This window comes from Trichosurus vulpecula, chromosome 8, assembly GCF_011100635.1.
Source record: "Trichosurus vulpecula isolate mTriVul1 chromosome 8, mTriVul1.pri, whole genome shotgun sequence".
Lineage (NCBI taxonomy): Eukaryota > Metazoa > Chordata > Mammalia > Diprotodontia > Phalangeridae > Trichosurus > Trichosurus vulpecula.
Window position 1 is genome coordinate 197,840,116 of NC_050580.1, and position 22,799 is coordinate 197,862,914.

Below are 22,799 nucleotides of genomic sequence, written 5' to 3' on the forward strand. Positions count from 1 at the left end.
GGCAGGTCTGGGCAGAACGAAAGAAACAAGGTGGGTGGGGAAGAGTCTTCACAGCCTAGGTGCGTGAAAGCAGGCGTAGGAGATGCAGGGCGGAGCCAAGGGGGGGGTGCTGGAGGCCTGGAAATGAAGCCAGTCAAGGTGCAAAGAGAGCACCGAGGTCCTTGCGGGGCAAGAGGATCCCCGAGATCCTTGCGGAGCAAGGGGAGGGCGACTTCTCAGAATCCAGTGGGGGAACGTTTGGGAAGGGTAAAGTCAGACGGATGCATGAGACACTCATCACCTAGAAAATGCGCCCGATCTGGAAAAGTCGGTCAGTCAACAACGCTGATCTCAGACCTGATATACGCAGGCGACTGTTCCTCTCTATTTAGACACATTTTGGGGGAAAGCGAAAAGACGACCTCCTGAGAGTTCTTCATGCTAATTTACGAATGGCCGCTTGAAGTACCAATGACAGTATCGGCATCTATTTAATGTTCTTAGTGGATATAATCTGTACAGGCCATAGGTCTAGGAGGTTTTGTGTTGTCAGGGCAAATGGGTGTCATGGGAAGATGGCTGGATTTAGAATCAGAGGTTATAATAAGCTAGTGTTTATGTGACATTTTAAGGTTTACAAGGTGCCTTATAAATATGATTTTATTTTATCCTCAAAACAACCCTAAGAGGTAAGTGCTATTTACAGATGAGGAAACTGAGGTAGAGGTTAAATGAGGTACCCCAGGCCATGCAGTTTTTAAGTTTCTGAGGCAGGATTTGAACTCAGGTCTTTCTGATTCCAGGAGCAGCAGTCCATTCACTAACTGTCTCTTGCATAGCCTCTCTGAGCCTCAGTTTTCTTCATTTGTTTAGTGGAGATAATGGCAGTTATATTATGCCATAAGGCTTTTGGGGAGGACAGGTATATAAATGTCAGCTATTGTTATGTTTATGGCTGTTGTCCATGCTAAATTATTTGTGATCTTACCCCTCTCATAGAGTCCAAGCTGGAAGGGACTTTAGAGATTATCACAATTAACTCACTAAGTTTACAGATTAGGGAACTGAGACACAGACAAGGAAAGTGACTTTACACAGGTAGTAAGCAGTAGAGTAGAATTCGAACCTAGGTTCTCTGACTCCAAATATTGTACTTTTATTGCTATACCTCTTTCATTGTGTCACTTCCCTGATCAAGAGGCTGCTATGGCCCCCAAATGATTCAAATCTGAACACATCACCAAGCCTAAATAAACTACACCTCAGGTATGGAGAGATGGACAGCAGTTGAAATTTAAATCTATCAAGGCAGCTATGTGGCATAGTGGATAGAGTGTTAAACCTGTAGTGACAGAGATCTGAGTTCAAATGCAGCCTCAGACACATACTAGCTGTGTGACCCTGGGCAAGTCACTTAAGTGCTGTAAACTCAGTTTACTCGTCTGTAAAATGGGGATAATAGCACTTGTTTCATGTTGTTGTGAGGATCAGATGAGATAATTACTTTGTAAACCTTAAAGGACTCTATAAATGTTAGTTATTATTCTTTTTAGAAGATGCCAAAGTATCCTTAGTTGTCAAATTTCTTTTAAAGCTTTCTCTAGCAGTTATGGTGGAATGACAATTGGACTTTGATTCAGAAGACTTAGATTCTAAGCCTGGCTTTGCAGCTTACTAGCTGCATGACCTTGGGGAAGTCTAATGAAGGAGGGTGGATGAATAGCCTCTGAGGTCCCTTATAACTCCAAACCTATGATTCTATGATGGCTCCGAATCTCATTTTCCTTACCAGTAAAATAGGGTTATTGTTATTTCTACTACCTACCTCTAGAGGGTTGTTCTGAGGATCAAATGAAATAATATTTGTAAAATTCTTGATTAAACCCTTGAGGGTTTACAAATGTGAGTTATTATCATAATTATCCATCTTTTTAGGAAATAATTAACATGTAATTCCTTCAATAGTGTTTTATATTTATAGAAAAATAAAATTGCCTGACAAGTAAGCTTTATGTCACTGTATAGTGGAAAAAATGCTGCCTTTTGAAGCCTGGTTCTGGTACTACTTTTGTGACCTTGGGTAATTCACATGACCTACCTGAGTCTCAGTTTCATTATCTGTAAAGTGGGGTTATGTTGATACTTTCAATATAGGGCTGTGTGAAGAAGGAACTTTGTAAACCATAAAGTATCATATATATATATATATATAGTACACATACTATATATATATGTACACATATATATGTGTGTGTGTGTGTGTGTGTGTGTGTGTGTGTGTGTGTGTGTATATGCCTGGTGATAGCATAACTGCCAGACCATAAGTTAAGGTACATCATAATCCATCTGGTGTCAGTGATTAGAATTTTAGGTATAGTCCTTGAAAATGAATAATTGGTCTGTAGGGGGCTTGCTTAGAAAATCCAGTTCTATTGAAGAGGTGGTAAATGTGATACCTCTCTGGGAAGAGGCAGAGGAGATATATTGAGAAATTCAGATGATATGAAAATGAAAATAGCAATAATTTTTTAAAAAGAGATGGCATGTGCTGTAAGAAATGATGATTACAATGAACACAGAGAATCATGGGAAAGCTTATATGAACTGATGCAAAGTGAAGTGATGACTCTTCCCCACCCACCTTGTTTCTTTCGTTCTGCCCAGACCTGCTGTGAATGGCAAACCACTCTAGTATCTTTGCCAAGAAAACCCTGAATGAGGTCATGAAGAGTTGGATAGAAAATAGCACAACAACAAAGGGTAGGTGGAGGAGAGGTGAAATAAAACAAACAAAATAAACACAACCCACAGTTTTGTAGTGCTTTGGGATTTGCAAAACACTTTCCTTACTAATGAAATTGGGCTTGGGAGAAGAAATGACTTGCTCATGGTTCCACGTCTAGTAATTGAGGATTAAGATGGCACTCACTTGATTCCAAACCCAAATCACTACAGATTAGGCCACTCTTTGTTGTTGTTTAGTCATTTCTAGCTCCAGGCCTAGCATTCTATCCACTGAACCACTTAGCTGCTCTAAAAAGAGTGAATGTAGCCAGTAACTACGGCTTCTCTTACCTATGAACCTATAGTTATACACTATAATTTTTTTTTGTTGTTTAGTTGTTTTCAGTTGTGTCTGAATCTTTATGACTCCATTTGGAATTCTCTTGGCAGAAATTCTGGAGTGGTTTGCCGTTTCCTTCGCCAACTCTTTTACAGATGAGGAATATGACAATGATGCCCGGGTCATAACAACAGTGTGGCTAGCAGCTGCTGTAGGAGTATAAGACCAGCAACGAGAGCTGCCAGCACAGGTTCTCTGATCTGCTTTTCTAAGGAAAGCAACCTTAAGGAGTTAACAAAGATTTAAACTTATCTTCCAGACTCCAGGCCTGGCACTCTTTTCACTGCATCACCTGTCTGTCGCCTAGCTTTTTATATAGTAGATACTTAATGTTTATCGAATTCAATTGAACAGAGTTGAAATAATGGAAGGAACTGACATATTTGGACAAAAGTAGGCAAGCGGGACTGAAAACTATCTTTAGATATTAAGACTGTGATATATAGGGGGATTAAACTTAATTTGTATAATTCCATAAGGTAGAAGTAGAACCAATGGATAGAAATGTTATTAAGGTGGTAGACTAAAGAAACACCATAGATACAGTATGTTTACATTTCAACAAGGTGTTTGACAAAACCGTTCATAGTATCCTTACAGACAAGATAGAAAGAAAAATATGTCAGGTGGGTTCAGAACCAGCTGAACACCCAAACTCACAGAGTAGGAATTAACAAATAAACCAAATCTAAAGAGAGGTGATTAAAATGGAAGGAGGTATCTAGTGAAGTGCCACAAAGTTTTATCCTTAATCTTATTCCACCCAACATATCCGTTTTATGAAGGTACAGAAGACTTGCTTGTTAAATTTTCAGACGACAAGAAGCCAGGAGGGAAATAGAATATGTTGAATGACAGAAGCCAGATCCAACAATATCTTAACAGGCTGGATCAGATAAGAGCTAATTTAATAGCTCCTGAACTTGGTGTCAGACAATTAGTTGCCCAGTTTCGAGGAATATATGTCAAGGTGTGATATGGCTGATATGAAGCCGCAAATGTAACTTTTCCCCATTATTCCCACTCTGGTTCTGAAAATAGAAATCACATCATGACTACCTGACCTGAGTTCTCCTGTGTGTTCTTTCCCCCCAATAGAATGTAAGCTACTTGAGGGCAGGGATATTTGTATCCCCAGCACTTGATACAGTGCCTGGCAAATAGTAAGTGATTAATATATTTTTGTTGTTCATTCATTCATTGACTAAAAAAAAAAACCCCTCCTAATACTAGCTTAATTTTATGATTAAAACGTGAAACCACAATTGGATAAAATACTCCAGAAATGAGGTATGGCATCAGTTCTAGTGCCACATTTTAGCTATCAGGGACAATGACAAGTAGAAATAAGTCCAAAAGGGTGACCGGGATGGTGATAAAATTATAAACTATGCCATATGAAGACCGGCTGAAAAAATGGAAGAGTTGGAGCTTAGAGAAAGGAAGGGAATATGCATTTATATGGCACCTACTACATGCCAGACATTGTGCTAAGCACTTCCTAATTATTATCTCACTTGACCCTCACAACAACCCTGCAATGTAGGTGCTATTATTATTCTTGTTTGACAGTTGGAGAAACTAAGGCAAACAGAGGTTAAGTGACTTGCTCAAGGTCTAGTAAGTGTCTGAGACACAGCTAGTAAGTGTCTGAGACTGGATTTGAAATCAGATCTTCCTGACTCTAGGCAGCTGGGCCTGGAATCAGGAAGTTCTGAGTTCAGATAAGACACTTATTAGCTCTGTGACCCTAGGCAAATCACTTAATCCCATTTGCCTCCGTTTCCTCATCTGTAAAAAGAGCTGGAGAAGGAAATGCAAACCATTCCAGCATCTCTGCCAAGAAAACCTCAAATGAGGTCACAAAGAGTTGGACGTGACTGAACGAAAAAACATTATTGAACAACAAATGAAACTCATGGAATAGGCATTAGATTAATTTGTTTGCTCCTGAAGGGCAGAACTAGAATTTAATTATGGAAGTTATTGGAAGAGAGATTTCTTTCAATTTGAGGAAAAACTTCCAGCAATTAGCAAAAATAGTATGGGCTGCTTTAGAGAGATTGTGATTTTCGTATCACTATATAATTTGTAGCACAGATAGCATGACCCCTGTTGGGGTTAGACTCTGAGGTCTTTCCAAGTTCAATGATTCTGAAAGTTACAATGAGACAGAATTTGTTTTTTCCTTTCAAATTTGTTGTTATTCAGTTGTTTCAGTCATGTCTGACTCTTGGTGACCCCATTTGGGGTTTTCTTGACAAAGATACTAGACTGGTTTGCCATTTCCTTCTCCAGCTCGTTTTGCAGATGAGGAAAAGGAGGCAAACAGGGTTAAGTGACTTGACCAGGGTCACACAGCTGGAAGTGTCTGAGGCTGGATTTGAGCTCAGGAAGATGAGCCTTTTTTGACTCTAGGCCTTTCACTCTGTGCGCTATGGCACCACCTAGCTGCCCCCTCCTCTCAAATAGAGATGTCTATGAATAGGATGGTCTACCTCATAAGGTAATGATACTCTGTCACTGAAAATGTTAAAGCAGAAGAGAGAGAAATATTTATTAGGAATGTTTATAGGACTTAGAGCTGGAAGGACCTTAGAACACAACTCTCTCATAGTATAGATAAGGAAGCTGAAGCCCAGAGGGGGAAAACTATCTACCCAAGGTCACATAGGGAGTATATATTAGAAGAGATTCCTGTTATGGGTGGAAGGTTGAACTAGTTGACCTACTGGGAGACAGCATGGCACAGTAGAAAGAATGCTGGGTTTGAATTCTAAAGATCTAAGAATAACAAGTCACTTATTTTCTCTGGGCCTCAGTGTTCCTCTCTATAAAATGAGGAAAATTGACTAGCTGATCTTTAGGACTAAAATCCTAAGAACCAACGGTCTCTAAAGATCCCTTTCAACTCTTATGATCCTGTAAGAAGTCTCTGTTACATTAGGGAATTAAAAAAAACCAGGAAGAAATCCAAGCCACCCTAAATGACTTATGACTCCATAGATGACAGTAAAAAGTGCTTTGGCCAGGGGTTTGCTCTGAAGTAAAGCTTGGGCAGGATGCTTTGGAGGCCAAAAAATGCAAATGCCAACAAAAGCCCTGGCCAGTATACGCTCCTGGAAGTCAACTGCATAGTAAGGTTGAAATATGGAAAATTGGTGAGACTTTAAGTAATTCTGAGTTCAAGAGATTTGAGCACAAAGTAACTTGAGTGAATTATAGGTAAGGTCAGAGTCTTCCTCCACAATGCAGTCTGGGTAAATTCCGATGACATGTGGCTACCAGAAAGTTTTCAGAAGCATAAAAAGTCATTGATACTCCCATCTTCTTCTCTGTCCCTAAAGTGCAAAAAGTCATCTTGACTTTTATCTTGCAACTAGACTCTGGAAGAGAGAATGAGGCTGATAACTGTGCAGCTCTGCCTCACTTAAATCCAACTCATGAGCAAGTCAAGACATCACCCCATGACGTCATTGGTCCTCTTAGAAGGATAAACAACAACAAAAGGGTAAAAAGGTCCAAATCAGTTCACAAAACATGGGAAAGTGCATGCTTGTCCCCTGGACTTCTCTGACCCTGACTTAAAGCAAAGGTTCAAATGAGATAACATTTTTAAAGTGCTTAGCAATGTGGCAGGCATACAGTAGGTGCTTAATAAATGCTTGTTTCCTTCCCCTTCACTCCCCATTCCTCTATTTGGAGATGAACAGGATGGGTCTAGATCAGAAGTGAGGAGCCTGTGGCCCTCTTGATCCTCAAGTGTGGCCCTTTGACTGAATCCAAACTTCGCAGAACAAATCACCTTAATAAAAGGATTTGCTTTGTAAAATTTGGACTCAGTCAAAAGGTCACACCCAAGGACGTAGAAGAAAACATGTGGCCTCAAGGCTGCAGGTTCCCCACCCCTAATAGTGGTGCCCTCATGTAGTAGAAAGAACATAGGATTTTAAGTCTGAGGACCTAGGTTCGAATCGCAACCACCTGTGTTACCTTGGGAAAGTCACTTAAACTCGCTGCATGGTTACCACATCTGTAAAATAAGAGGGTTGTACTCTGACTTCTAAGGTTCCTCCTTTATAGCTCCAAATCTATACTCCTATGAAATGTCCGGGTAAAACCGACTGCAACCAGATGTGGAGAGAGCTTCTAGTCAGAAGGGGGACTAGACTAGAGATCTGGTCCAGTGTATGGAGTGTGTGAAGGCTTCTGCTGTTTTTTCCATTTTTCATCTCTGCCTTTTAGAATCCTCAGCCTTCTTTCTTCAAGGATCATCTCAAGGGCTCCTACCTTCTATGGGAACCTTTCCCTCATCCTCCAGCTGTGACTACTCTCTCCTTCCTCAAATCATCTTGTATTTTACTTATCTATGTATAGGCTACAGAGCAGCTAAGTGGCGCAGTGGATAGAGTGGCCAGGCCTGGAGTCAGGAAGACTCATCTTCCTGAGTTCAAATCCAGGCTCAGACACTTACTAGCTGTGTGACCCTGGGTGAGTCACTAAACCCTGTTTGCCTAAGTTTCCCCATCTATAAAATGAGCTAGAGGAGGAAATGGCAAACCACTCCTGTGTCTTTGCCAAGAAAACCCCAAATGGAGTCACAAAGAGTTGGACACAACTAAACAATACCTATATATATATATGTGTGTGTGTGTATATATATTATATATATTATATATATATATATATATATGTATAAAATACACACACACAGGGTGTCCCTAGTCTGGACACATAGGCAAAAATGCCTATTTTGAAATATTTGGAATATTAACAGACCTTAGCCGCCTTGACTTCTTTTTTTTCTGCGGTATGCTAAAGGAGAAGGTGTACTCAATGAAAATCATAGATACAGCACACTTGATTGAACGCATAAAGAGTGAATGTGCTAAAATGGACAGCAATATGGAGTTACTGCATCGAGTTCACATGAATCTGCAAAGCGCAATAACCTTTGCATCACAAATGATGGAAATCATATTGAAGATGTTAGTTGTTAATATTCCAATTAAATAAATTGTTGTTGAAAATTTCATTCATTTCATTTCTTGCCTGTGCATCCAGACTTTAGGAACACTCTGTATACAGGTCGTAGCACCCAAGGTAGAATGTACATTCTCCCAGGGCAGAGACTATTTTTAGTTTTATATCACTGGTGTTTTACTTGGTAGAGAGAGTTTCCTCATCCTAAAGTGAAAGTCTGCCCTTATTACCTCCCTCTCCTAACCACTTCAAGGATCAAATATAAAATCCTCTGGCAGACAGAGCCCTTAATAAACTGGCCCCTTACTACCTTTCTAGTCTTCTTCTACCTTCCTCTCCTCCAGGTATTCTTAGATCCAGTGACACTGGTCTTCTTCCTGTGCCTGGCACATAGCACTCCATTGCTGGCTGTCCTCTGTGCCTGGAATTGTCTCACTGCTCATCTCCTTAGGCCTCCCAGCCTCCCTGGCTTCCTTCTAATTCACTCAGAAGTCAAGATATCACCCATGACATCATTGGTCCTCTTTGAAAATGAAGGATGACAACAACTACAATAGTGGAAGCTAAAACCTCACCAAGAAGCCTCTCCTGATCCCCCTTAAAGCTATCGCTTTCCCTCTATTAATGGTCTGCCATTTATCCTGAACATATTTTTTTGTTTGTTTGCCTTTTTTGTATCCCTATTGCTTAGCCAAATGCTTGGTCTATAGTACACAATACATGCTTATTGATTAACTGAAGATCCTCAAACCAATGAAATTACATTTCTAGTCCAAAAATAAAATGAGAGTGCTAGACTAGGTAACCTCTAAAGGATCCTTCTAGCTTTAAATCTGATTGTACTCAACTGTACTTGGGTGGCAGGGGCAGGGATGGGTCTCTTCTACTCCAAAGGGGTAAAATTGAGTCTGTTTCATCACGCCCACCTTTTCTGAGCCTCTATGAAAAAAAAATTTTTTAAACTAGACCTGTGATTTCATCTATGTAGGAGCTAAACATGAGGATTTCCTTTACAAGTTCAGATCAGGATCTTCTCTACAAAATAGAGTCTGAGAAAATTGTGTAGGTCATTGAGAGGTTATAACTTGCTGGGAATCTCCCAGCCAGTATGTGTCAGAGGCCCATTGGGATTTGGATGTGGGCCTTCCTCCGTCTGAGGCAAACTCTCTTGTTTCTTACATTATGGTGTTGCGCTCTCTCTTTCCCTCTCTCTCTCTCTCTCTTCTCTCTCTCCCTCCCTCTCTGTCTCTCTGTCTCTGTCTCTGTCTCTCTCTCTCTCTTGTCTCTTTCTTCCCTGTATGTATATATTATATATATCTTTCCCCTGTATGTATATATTAGATATGTTTTCTATATATGTAACATATATACACACACATATATATGCACATATGTAAATGTATATATGTGTAGATATAGATATAACTAGACAGTCCTATTAGGGAATGCTGGAGTTTGACTGGAGTGTAGACAGAGCCAGGCCATGTGGCATACAATACTCTTTTGCCTCCCAGGTTTATCCTCATAAACATTTTAATTGAACTATAAAATTTGCATGATTTTCCCTCACTGACACCACCCACCTCTCATCACTCAGGCTCAGACACCCATTTTCTTAAATCCACACCCAGCCAGGTTGGTTCCCTCTCTAGTCTGCTCCTGGGTGTGAGATTACCTGCCTTACTTCTGATCAGGCGGGTCTTGTCAACTCACCAGTCAGTCTTCTGTGTGATTCATATTATCCAGTTCATCAAACCCTCACCTCAATGATTTAGGGGATTAATTGTGCCATTTGTCTTATTTCCCATTCTGAGGGTTCCCTCTGTTTATATTTTCCAAGTCCAAGGTATTCAGATGGGGTTAGGAACTGTCTCTTCTCCTAAGTAGTAGGCCTGAGACTTCCCCATCGCTGACCGATGAAATCAGCACTATCCTTATAGATCTGGGCTTTTTTCCAGGATTTAGCAGGGTAGGGAGTCCATATTTTCCTGCTGGCAGTGGCAGAGTGGGGAGCTGACCTTGCAAGGACAGAAGTCTTAACATATTTAAGCCACAGGAAAAAATAAAGGAATGAAGGAGACAGTTGACCAGGGAGCCCCATGCTTTGGACTGTCAGGAAAGAAGGATGCAGTTGTGGATTGAGAATGAAAAGACTTAATGTAGAGCCCTAGATCTGCCACTTTCTACCGCTGAGACGTATAACCTACCTGGACCTCAGTCTCTTCGTGTGTAAGATGAGGATAATCATACCTGCCCCATCTACCTTATAGGGTTGTTGTAAGGAAAAATGGAAAGAGTGCTGAATTTGGAGTCATAGTGCCTGAATTTGAATCACAGCCTTGCTACTAACTGCCTTGTGTGACCTCAAGCAATCTACTTAACCTCTCCAGACCTCAGTTTCCCCACTTGTGAAATGGATCTTAGATTAGATTAGTGGTGCCAAACTCAAATAGAAACGGGGTGGAGGGGTGCTACTAATGTATACATAAGGATCCCTGCTGGCTGCATATTGACTTACTTTTGAAATGTAATATTGTCTATGTTTTATTGTAATTCTGTTTATCTTGTTAATTATTTCCCAATTATATTTTAATCTGGTTAAGGCTGCACTCTGGACTAGATGTCCTCCAAGTTTCCTCCCAACTCTAGATCTTATTATCCCAAATACTTTGCTCTTTTTTTAGTCCAGATTTTGACAGGGAAGATTTACCATCTCAAAATATATTAATTTGTGTGCTGACCTGGCTAAACTGAGGCTTGGTGATAGAGAAAGCCAAGGGCTCTTGATGTATCTCTGCTTGTTATTTTCCCAGACAGCCAGAGAAATAATTTCCTGGCTGAGCCCAAGATCAGAGACATGGGCAGAGAGTCTGTGTTGCTATTAACCACTAAGGGAATTGATAGCAGTGGGGAAGGCAGCCAAAGGCGACAGGTGACTGTGGATAGAGTGAGGTAGGAAGATTTCTCAGTCTTAGAGACAGAAGACCTTCGTGTGTGACTTACTTCATTCTACATCCTCCCTCAAGATTTTGACCCACCTTCATCTCTTTAGCTGTTACCTTTGTTTGTCCTTTGTTCTCGAAGAAGACCAGGATGTCAGGGAGGTGATGCCATTACTTGCAAGTGAATTGGATTTAAGTGAGGCAGGACTATGCAAAATCACCAGCCACACTCTCTCCCCCAGAACCATCAACTGGAAATGGCCCCAGATGCAGTGGGAGACCTTGGCCTTTTTAAGCTAAGGTCTTTCCCAGGTCTCAGTTGCACTATGTCATGGAAAAAGGACTGAACTTAGGGGTCAGAACACTTGTTTTTTTTAGTCCTAGTTTTGGCACTTACTAGATGTATGACTGTGAACTCTTTATCTCTCTGAGTCTCAGTTCCTCATTTGTCAAATGGGAATGATACTTGTGTTGAAATCTCACAGAATTGTTATAAGGAAATCACTTTGTGAACCATAATGTTCTCAATAAATGTGAGCTATGATTACAACTTCCTTTTTTCTATTTCTTTCTTTGTTGCTTATTCTTTTTTCTATCCCACAACCTGTTTCTTCTTGCCTTCTTTGCAGCGGATGGAGCAGCAGGCCTAAAGTCAGGAAGACTCATCTTCCTGAGTTCAAATCTGGCCCTAGACACTTACTAGCTCTGTGACCCTGGGCAAGTTGCTTAACCCTGTTTGCCTCAGTTTCCTCATCTGAAAAATTATCTGGAGAAGGAAATGGCAAACCACTCCAGTATCTTTGCCAAGAAAATTCCAAATGGGGTCACAAAGAGATATGACTGAAATGACTGAACAACAAAAGTCATCACCTCTTTCTTAATAAATATTTTTTCTAGACTTTCTTTCTGCTAATGTAATATGTCTTCACCCATCAAGTTTACTCCTCACTGTATCACTCTCAAAAATCACAGCATAGAGCTGGAAAGGACCTTAGAGGCTATCTAGTCTAATCCCCTTAATTTGAAGGTGGGCAAACTGAGGCCCAGAGAGGTAATCAGTTTGCTGAATGGTCACCTAAGGAATAAATTGTAGAGACGGGATTTGACTCTAGGTCTAGTATTTTCTTCCAGTGCATCATGCTAAACACCGTTTCTCCTTCAAAACTGACCTTCAAAATTGGTTCAGGCATTTGAAGGCTAAGCACAAAGATGGAACATTTCAGATGTAAATACATCGGTCAATGAAAACTGGTGATGTTTGTAGAGCTGTAAGTAGCAGTTTTGGTGTTTGGGACAAGCTGCCCTCTTTATAATTCACGATGTGAAAATAATATAGAAAGCAATGAAGACAAATTTAGTGACTGGGAGGGGGAATTAATTATGTGTTACAGATGGGTATTATTAATAATGAGGAGTTTCTTATTTTAACTAATTATTCTTGCTAACTAAGCAATGAGCTCAGTTGTTTCTATGTATCTGTAACAATAAGTAATTAATAAATGCTCTAATTATCAATCTATGATGCTGAAAGAATAAATGAACTGTCAACAAGCAAATGTAACAAAATTTTAAATTGCCATCTCTTCAAATCATTATTTATTTCAAAATTTCGACCCCGTAGATAAAGTTCTAACCACCTACCCTAGTTATGGTTCTGGATGTTGGTTAATGTGAATGCAGTGTAGGATAGTGGAGTAAGCACTGGATTTGGAGCCAGAGGGCCAGGATTCAAATCTAGACCTTGCTGCTTACTAGTTGTGTGACCTTAGATAAGTGGAACTTCAATTTTCCCAACTGTACAATGAAGATTCCCTAAAGCTCTTTCTAGCTCTAAATCCTAAAATCCTATAGATGAAGCCAAAATGGAAACAGTTTAGAAGTTATTTAAATAATCACACTTCCTAATATTTTCTTTTTTTCTAATATTTTCAAAATAACTTTCGAACCAGGGTGAATGATGACCCCGGTCTCTTCTACCTCCGAACTGCTTACCTGTGCACATCACAGCTGCAAAGACCCAGCACTGTCCGTATTTCACAGGCTGGCCCCCTGTGGCATACCACTGCTTCAAGATGGCCACACTACCATTCCATTCAGAGGGGCTGATTCCATCATCGTAGCCCTCACTCCATTTCCCATTGAGTACACCACTGTCATCATTGCTGTTGATCTACAAGAAAGGCATGTTTTGAAGTATTGATTTTCTTTTTTTTTTTAAAGCTTTTATTGATGCTTCTCTGTCCCATTCTCTCTCTCTCTCCCTCTCTCCCTCCCTCCCTCTCTCTCTCTCTCTCTCTCTCTCTGTCTCTCCCTCTCTGTCTCTCCCTCTCCCTCTCCCCCCCCCCCTCACCTCCCCCACTCCCTCTGTCTCTCCCACTCTCTCTCTCTCTCTCTCTCTCTCTGTCTCCATCACTGTCATTTACTAAAAATCTCCCCCACCTCCAAACCTGCCCTTGTATCAAAAAATATAGTTAAGTAAAAACAATCATAGAATCAGAAAATTGGAAAGAATCCTCACTATAACATATCCCAAAAAGAAGCATCTGGCCTCTGCTTGAAGACCTCCAAAGAAGCCGCCACCTCTCGAAATAAGTCATTCCACATTTGAACAGCTAACATTTTCCCTCCATTTGCCTCTGCAACTTCCACCCCCGCTCCTCCTGGTTCTGTCCTTGGGAGACATACAGAACTTGGCCAATCTCTCCTCCACATGACGACCCTTTGAATATTTGAACACAGTCATCTCAGCCCCCATTGTCTTCTCTGAGCTAAACATGCCCATTTCTTCAGATGATCCTCATGTCATGAATTCAGAGTCTGTCCTTTTCTAGAAAGTCTCCAGCTTATCAATGAACTTCTTAAACCATGGTGCCCAAAACTGAACAAAGTATTCCAGATGACATATGACAAGGGCAAGATTGTTATCCAGATATGTGTGTGTGTGTGTGTATGCAGACATATACATATACACAATGCATAAGTACATGTATATATACTTGTATATGTGTCTATATTTATGTATATCTATATATCTGTATCTATATATATCTATAGAGACACATATCTATAGATAAAGAGATATCTATCTCTTTGTATATTTCTATAGCTATATAGAGAGACATAGGTATATACATAGACATATATCTATGGAAATAGAGATATCTCTATATCTAGGTATAGATAGAGATATCTCTGTCTATATCTAGGTATAGATAGAGATATCTCTGTCTATATCTAACTATCTCTCTGTCTATCTATCTATCATCTATCTATCTCCCTCTTAATGAAGTCTAAGATTGCATTAGTTTTTTGGACTGCCATATCACACTGATGGCTTGTATTGGGATTGTGGTCCACTAAAATCCCCAGATTCTTTTCAGAACAACTGCTTTCTATACATGCCTTCTCAAACAGACATGTTCGCAATATCTGACAATATAAGCTTCATTCTGTACCTGTACTCTACCAGTTCTCTATGGAGAGGAGGGAGATCTGCTTTATCTCTGGTAGAAACATTCTTTTCTCTCTTTATTGGTGCTTTTTGTTTTTATATTAATTATTTCTGGATATACCCAACTCCCATGAAACCCAGAATGAAGACTTCCCCATGTAACAAGGGCAAACAATTAAGCAAAAACAATTGATAAGTCAATAGTACTTGAAAGCATATGCAACATTCTGTACCCATAGTCTCCCACCTCTCCTGGGAAACAGGAGAAGACATGTCCTCATCTCCTGCCTGGGCCAGGATGGGTCGTTATACATTTACCCGGCTAAATTGGTCATTATGATTATTTAACCTTCTAAGAAGCATTACTCTCCAAGGAGATGGGGTTTATAACCCGACTAGGTTGTCTGACTTTGTCTCTTCTGGAGAACTTCCTTGTTTTGTTAAGGGTTCCTTTGTTAATTAATTCCTTTGTTAATTAATTAATTGGTCTTATTTCCTATTTTTTTTCCTCCATCTCTTAGCAGGTTTGACATTTGACTGTTTTTTATTTTTTAATACTTCAGCACAAATGAAATTTAGAAAGCACAAGGCAATTTCCTAGCTCTTTGAGCTCAACTTTTCTCAAAGGATAAAATTCAGAACTAATGGGAATGAGGGTCTATACCAGAGGTTCTGGAGCTGGACTTCTTTAGTTGAGAAGATCTATTACCTATGTTCACTCTTCAATCTAACTAAAAGGGCTTCTTCCAGGAGCACCGAGTCCTCCCCCTGCCTTCCTCCCCAGAGATTTCTAAAACAGAATAGGTCAGCTCTTGTTGGCTGTCGAGTCAGAACCTTCTCTCACCATGGCACTGACAACTCTGCTGATATACACGGAGCTCCCCCGCAGGGCGCAGTCCATGACTGGATCAACTTGAAAATTCAAGCTCTTGTCTAAGAGCTTCAGGCAAATGTCTATGATATTTTCTTCAAACTGCAACGGGAGGGATTTAGAGATTAGTTTGGGAAGCCATGAGAAACATGCATCCGTGTCACATTTGTACATGTGTGACTATATGTCTATGTATTCCTCCCTTCCCTCAACATTCATTTGTTCTTAGTATACATTTTGTATTTGTATTAGTATATGTTTCCCTTCACTTGCCTTGCCTTTCTTGCCTTCCCTTCCCCTCCTTTCCCTTCCCTTGCATACAGGCTATTTCCCCACTAATAGAATGTAAAGTTCTAGATAGCAGAGGCTGTTCAGCTTGTTTCAGTATCCCCAATGCCTAGCCCAGTATCTGGCATCAAGTACAGCTTAATAAAAGTTTGTTGTATGAATAGTCAGTTCACATGGGGATGATCTAATTGGTTGATTACTGGGGGCAAGGTTTTTTTTGCCTTCTCCCAGACACTTCTTTGCTTTTCCCCCTGCCCTGATTTGGGATGTATCCAGTAAATACAAACCAATTTTAATATTTGCCCACTTGGTTGATTTAATAGTAGCCCTTGTTAGGGGAAAAAACACAATGCATACATAAGTGGACACATTTATAAAATTTCCTGAGGTTTTGGATGATGTTTGTCACCTTTGTTTCTGTTAGGATGGATAATGTTCTTGTGGGACAATCCAATGAAAACAATTATTAAGCCCTTTCTCTGTGCAAGACAATGGCATTGGGCGGCACTAAGATGAATCTGGCAGAACTTCTTTCATTCATGTAGTTTACAGACTAGTTGAGGAGATAGCACAGATATGTCGATAACTATTAAACACATTTGAATAAGTTCTTAGGAGAAAAGTATAAACAAAATATTATGGGAAAGGCATGGACAGAGATTATTTCTGGCTGGGGATCAGGATGGGGGGAAGATCAGGGCAGGCTTCAGGAAGAGGTAGCATCTGTAGTGGTTACTGAAGGGTGGGAAAGATTTCACTAAGTAGAGAGATGGGAGGTAGAGAGTGGGGAGAGTATTCTAGGTAAAGCATAGTCAAAGGCATGGAACTGAGCAAAGGGTGGGACAAGTCTTTGGAAGAGTCAATAGACCAGTTCGGTTTGGCCAGAGGGTAGCGTATATGAAAGGGAGTAGTGTGAGATAACGCTGGCATCAGATTGTGAAGAGCCTCAAATAACTTGTTTTTGATTTACAGCTCATGTTCTTTCCAGCTCATTTGATTATGGAAAAAGTAATTTTGAGGTTTGGCTTCCACTTCTCATCTATTCATTCACTTCTCCTCCATCTCCTTGTCCTGAGGGGTCCAGGGTGTGGCAGTCAGAGGTACTTGGCAATAGCAGTCACGGGTTGTGGGGCTAAGAGAAGTATCTCTACCACAGCACCACATAATGGAGGCTTGTATGTTTGGCCTGTGATGAGATTTATGTGAGAGACGATTCATTTGGATCCCTACTCTATACCCATCAGTGTTAATCAGCTTGATATGATTCCATAGGGATAGTCATTATAAGTTCTGTACATTAGGCCCCAGAGCTGTGAACTGCAGATTGTAAGTTCACTTGCTTAATCATAGGAAGCTAACTTGGGGCCCTCCACCCTTGTTTTTCCTTGTTATGTTGACCAAGCCCAGTGTGGCAGAGGTGATTCAGTGACATGGAAAGCCCCCCAACTTATTTTTGTACCTCCGGATCACTCACTCTTTTCCAACATGAGCAGGTGACCATCTTATGCCCACTTAGTCAGTGGAGATGTCCCATGCTTCGCTCAACCTGAGACCCCGCCTGCTGACCTACCATTTTTTTGGCTGATACGTCATTTTGGCTCTTGAAGCAAGGTCTATCAACCAATGGGATTCTGTATTTTGCGTAGCCCCTCTACAGTGTTCAGCTATCAAACCTGGTATCAAGTCTTATAAAAATAAGGTCCTGAAGGATGGAGATGTCTCAAATCATGAGGAAGATCTGACATCCATTTCCTTAGAAGGGACCATGGGCCCTTTAATAAAGTGCCATTGGCTCAGAGCTCTGCCTCAGTGGTTTTTCTTGCAGATTGGACAATTAAACCCCACATTTACTTGTCCATATTATCAGGACTGCATCCAGGGATACCTCTACATCAGTCAACATTTCCTTTTCTAACTAATTCCTTAGCTTAGCATTCAAGGCCCCTCATAATCTGACTCCAGTTCTTTTCTAGCACACTTCCTTCTGTATACTCTACACTCCAACCAAAGTGAACCATTCTTTCAGCTCAGCCTGCCCTCCTCCATGCATGAAGTGCATCTCTCACATCTCTTGTGGTTTGTTAGTCAGTCGTTTTTCAATTGTGTCTAATTCTTTGTGACCCCCTCACATTCCTACCTAGTGGCATCTTTTCCTTCCTGGTTACCTTACCACCACCACCACAACTCTACCCCAGCTAGAATTCATCCCTCTCAATAAATCTCTTAGACTTACCTTCACCTCTTAGAATCCCTAGTCTCCTATAAGACCAAGAACCACCTTCTACATGAGGTCTTCCTGATCCTCCCCATGCTTCCCACCCTCCACCCTGCCCCATCACTTTGTATTTTTTTTGTATATACCTGTGTATGTACATATTGTCTTCCCCAATAGAATTTAAATTCCTAGTGATCAGAGACTATGCATTCTCTCTTTGTATCCCTGGCACCTGACACATACATGGTAAGCACTTTACAAATGTTTGTTGATTGATTTCTAGATCACACATTCTTTGAGAGTAGAGATTGAATTCTTTTCCAACATGAGAAGTATAATGGAAAGAGAACTGAAGAGAATTAAAAGACCTGGGTAAGCATCTTGCCTGTGACATTTTACTAGCTGTGTGACCATGGGCAATTTGGTTTCCTTATCTGTAGAAGACAATAACATTTGTACCACCTACTTTATAGGATTGTCATGAGAAAAGTGTTTTGTATACCTTTAAAAAGTACTCTTGAAGTGGACTATATGTACAAAAATATTTGTAGCAGCTCTTTTTGTGGTGGCAAGAATTGGAAATCAAGGGGATGCCCATCAGTTGGGGAATGGCTGAACAAGTTGTGGTATATGAATGTAATGGAATACTATTGTGCTATAAGAAATGGGGAGCAGACAGACTTCATGATAACCTGGAAAGACATATGGGATCTGATGCTGAGTGAGGGGAGCAGAACCAGGAGAGCATTATACACGATTACACAAACGCGGTATCTGTAAGGACTAACTTTGATAGACTTGGCTCTTCTCAGCAATACAGGGTTCAAAGACAGCTCCAAAAGACTCATGATAGAAAAAGCTATCCACATGCAGAGAAAGAATTACGGAGTCTGAATGCAGACTGAGGCAAATGATTTGCTTTCTTCTTTTTTGGTTTTGTTTCTTCTTTCTCATGATTCATTCTCTTGGTTATAATTCTTCTTTACAACTTGACTATTGTGTAAATAAGTTTAATGTGAAGGTATATGTAGAACCTTTATCGGATTGCATGCTATCTTGGGGTGGGGAAGGGGGGAGGAGAGGAAGGGGATGAAAATTTAGAACTCAAAAACTTGTGGAACTGAGTGTTGCAAACTAAAAAATAAAAACATTTATAAAAAGCACTCTCTAAATTTGTTTTCTTATGGTTGTATTCCCAGTGCCTTGTTCATAGTAAGTGCCTGACAAATATTTTTAATTGAATTGAAAATTTCACTATCTCGTTCTGCCACTTGTCAGAATAGCTCGTCTTCGACTATTGCTTTTGGTCAGAGTTTTAGAACTTGAAGGGCCCTCAGAGCCTGTCAAGCCATATGATTTTAGGAGATCCACAGCTGGAAGGGACATTCAAGGCCATTTAGACCAACACCATCATTTTACAAATATGGAAACTGAGACTTAGCAAGTCAGAGAGTGACTTGCCACAGGCTGCAAGAAGTAAGAATTGGCAGAATTGGGAGATAAAATTGGGTCTTTTCACTCTATATCTGGTGTTCTTTCTACTGTGCCAAACTTTTCAAAGTCATTAGCAAAAATCACACACACCCTGGAAATCATTCTTCTTGTCATATGATCATTATGAGTATTTTCCACTTAGGCGTTCTACAGACCTCTATATAACCTCAGGGGTTCACTGGAGACAGCTCAAACTGGCTTATGGGAACCGGATTTTCAGAGTAAGCATTTATACTCTGGTAATTGGGCAAACACAACAAATTAGGGCTTGATTTATTATTTGGTTGATTGTTTTGACTTAAAAAAGTGATAGAGAAAATGTTAATAATGCACATTAAGCTTAAAAAGTGTATTGTGCATATATTTTTCCCCTAAAGAATCAGTTGTTAAACATTTACCAACACAACCCTGAAAAACCCTGATTGAAAAATGTCATTCCTTTCTCTTTGGGGGTGATTAGAAAGACTCCTGGCTGCTCAGACATGGGTTTAACACAAAGGGTGAAAATATTTTTTTAGGGTGAAAATATTTTGATTAGAACAATCTAGTGTCAGGAATAGAGGCATTAATGAATTTCAGGGCGAAAAAATGGTACAAGAATAAATGACCTTCATACTCAGTTCCCAGTGGTAGAAGCTAGAGAGGTTGCTTTAGATTTCCTAGGAAGAGAAAAGGAAAGTGGAAAAGACTTGGGACACAGAAAAAAAGTGGTCCCTGACTCCCTTTTCACCACAGTGTTAAACATACAAGTTAAGACAGTGGGCCAGCAAACTGTGGGGCAGTTGCTTCTAGAAATTCTTCTAGTTCTTCTAGAACTTCTTCTAGAAGTCTCTTGCTTCCCTGTGATTAGGTGAGAACTGTTTTGCTGGGGGGCAGGGGAGGCTCTGGACCCTTTGGCTATTTCAGAGATTTGGTTTAGGGCTAAGGGAGGATCATGATACCCATTCTGGCTCATAGCTGAACCAGACAAGGCCTGAAGGTGATGAAGGAGGAAGACAGTTCTAGAATGCTCTTTGGAGAAGCCTTTGAGGAATCCAGGTCAGGATGAAACCAGACTGAATGAGGACCTTCTCCATATTCTCAGCTTAGCTTAGAACTGAATCCTCATGACTATTGGCCCTCCCAGGAATCAGCCTAGAGAACGTCTCTCTGTAGGACTAGTGGCTTGGTCCTGTTCTGATCCCTTGCAGGAATCCCCGACCAGATTTCAAGGTTTGTTTTTAGGGAAGCTTTTAAAGTGTTGTTGTTTGGGAGAGGAGAGGTAAGGGACAAGATATTGATAGTAATAATCATAATAATAAATAGCTTTCATAGAATGCCTATTATATTCCAAGCACTGTGCTAACTGCTTTTCAAATATTATTTCATTTTATCCTCACAACAACCCCAGGAGGTAGGTGCTATCATTATTCCCACTTTATAGTCGAGGAAATCGAGGCAAATAGAGGTTTAAGTGCCTTGCTCAGGGTCACACAGCTAGTCAGTGTCTGAGGCTGGATTTTAATTCAGGTCTTCCTGACTCCAAACCCAGTGCTCTATTCACTTCAACACCTTAGCTGTTTTTCAATCATGCACCTTAGATGCGTGGGGAAAAATATTGGGGCAGTGGTCCCCACGATGACGTTGAGCTTCCTTACATGTGTTAATGAGGACAAGAGGTGCCCATAGAAAATAAGGCAACTGACATAAAACCTTCTAAGAAGACAAAACAAAAGATGTCACATCCAACATGACTATAGCAGAAAATGTGATTCAGTAGCACTTGTAAGTCCAGATTCATGTGCACACGGCTAAAATATCATAGCTTTAGAGCTGGAAATGGCTCCAGTCTATCTCTCTGGTCTCACTGTACATCGTCTCCCTCCCCAACTCAGTGATCCAGCCAAAATGGCCATCTCTCTGCTCTTCAGTTTCCCATCTTTAGGTCTTTGTATCGGCTAGCAGCCCCATACCTGGAATGCACCCTACCTCCACCTCATAACATCCCACCTTTCCTTCGAGATGAAGTTTAAACACCATCTCATGCACGAAGTCTTTCATGATCCTTCCAATTGCTAAGGCCCTTCCTCACAAATAAGCTTGTGTTTTACCGCTTTGTCTATGTTTGTATTCATTCACTTTATATTTGTGCCGCATACATTTTTATGTGTATTTGTTGCGTCCCCCATTAACATTAAAATTCCTCCGGAGGAAGGATCGCTTCATTCCTTTCACTAGAATCCCGAGCTCCTTGCACAGTGATCGACACAGTTTTTCTGTTGTTGTTGAGTTGTTTCATGACTCTATTTGGAGTTTTCTTGGCAAAGACACTGGAGTGGTTTGCTATTTCCTTCTCCAGCTCTTTTCGCAGATGAGAAAACTGAGGCAAACAGGGTTAAGTGACTTGCCTAGGGTCATGCAGCTAGTGTCTGAGGACAGATTTGAACTCATGAGGATGAGTCTTCCTAATTCCAAGCCTGGTGTTCTATCCATTGTGCCACCTAGTTGTTGAAGACCTGAGTTCAAATCTAGCTTCAGACGCATAGTAGGCACTAATAAATAACCACTGATTGACTAACAGAAGAAAGTAACTGTATAGACTACCTAATCTAGTCTCTCCTTTTGCAGTTGAGGAAGAGAGGTTCAGAGAGGTTAAGCAACTTATCTGCAGTTACCTGGGTAATAAGTGGCAGAATCGGGATTTGAACTCAGCTCTTCTGTCTCCAAATCTGACTCTCTTTCCACAGTACCAATACCTTGGGGGCATCTAGCAAAGCACTGAACTCAGAAAGTTCTCTTTTGGGTCAATGAATTCACTTCATGGAAGCTTCTCACAGGCTTCTGATACCCTTCCCTTCATAGAAATGTCCAGTATTCTTGGGCTGAGCTGGGCTGGGAGGCTACCCATTCCCCTTCCACAAGACTTAAGCCTTGCTTTGGCTACCATTCATGTTCTACCTCCCCCTCACCCAAGTCAACCTGGAAGAAATGACTGAAGGTAGCAGGTGGAGCAGACAGAAGCGATTAAGTGGCTGCTGGCAATAGCAGTCATGGGGGCTTATGTGCTTGGCCTAGAATGGGACTTACCTGTCCGTAGTTCCATGGACACGGACGGATCCAGTTCTTGTTACCCTGGTAGATGAAGCCATGATCATTCATGATGTATTCCTGTCTCTGAGGCTCATTCTCTAAATAGACTTCATCAGCTTTAGAAAGTAGAGCAGGAGATACAACAGAGAGATGAGTAGTTACAATTCACATCGATACCAGGTTTTTACAAAGCACTTTTCTCCCATCAGCCCTGCACAGCGGGCCGTGTAAAGAGTATCCTCATTTTTTCAGATGAGAAAACAAGTTCTGAGATGTTGTGACTTTTTCAAGATCACACAGCTCACAAGGGGCAGAGATGAAACTCAAACCCAGGGCTTCTGATTCCCAGGCCAGTGTTACTTCTGCTGCACCATGCAGTCATT

At 40.8% G+C, this 22,799-nt stretch overlaps 1 protein-coding gene across 1 annotated transcript in view; it reads right to left on the reverse strand.

Annotated features, from left to right (window-relative positions):
• The window catches only part of TGM5 (transglutaminase 5), a 69,104-nt gene that overhangs the window by 16,433 nt on the left and 29,872 nt on the right, over positions 1-22,799 (reverse strand). The window contains exons 5-6 of the mRNA XM_036736692.1: positions 15,324-15,452; positions 13,021-13,198 (exon numbers count right to left, since the gene is read on the reverse strand). Of these exons, the coding sequence (XP_036592587.1) occupies positions 13,021-13,198; positions 15,324-15,452 (307 nt within the window). The remainder of the gene's footprint in view (positions 1-13,020; positions 13,199-15,323; positions 15,453-22,799) is intronic.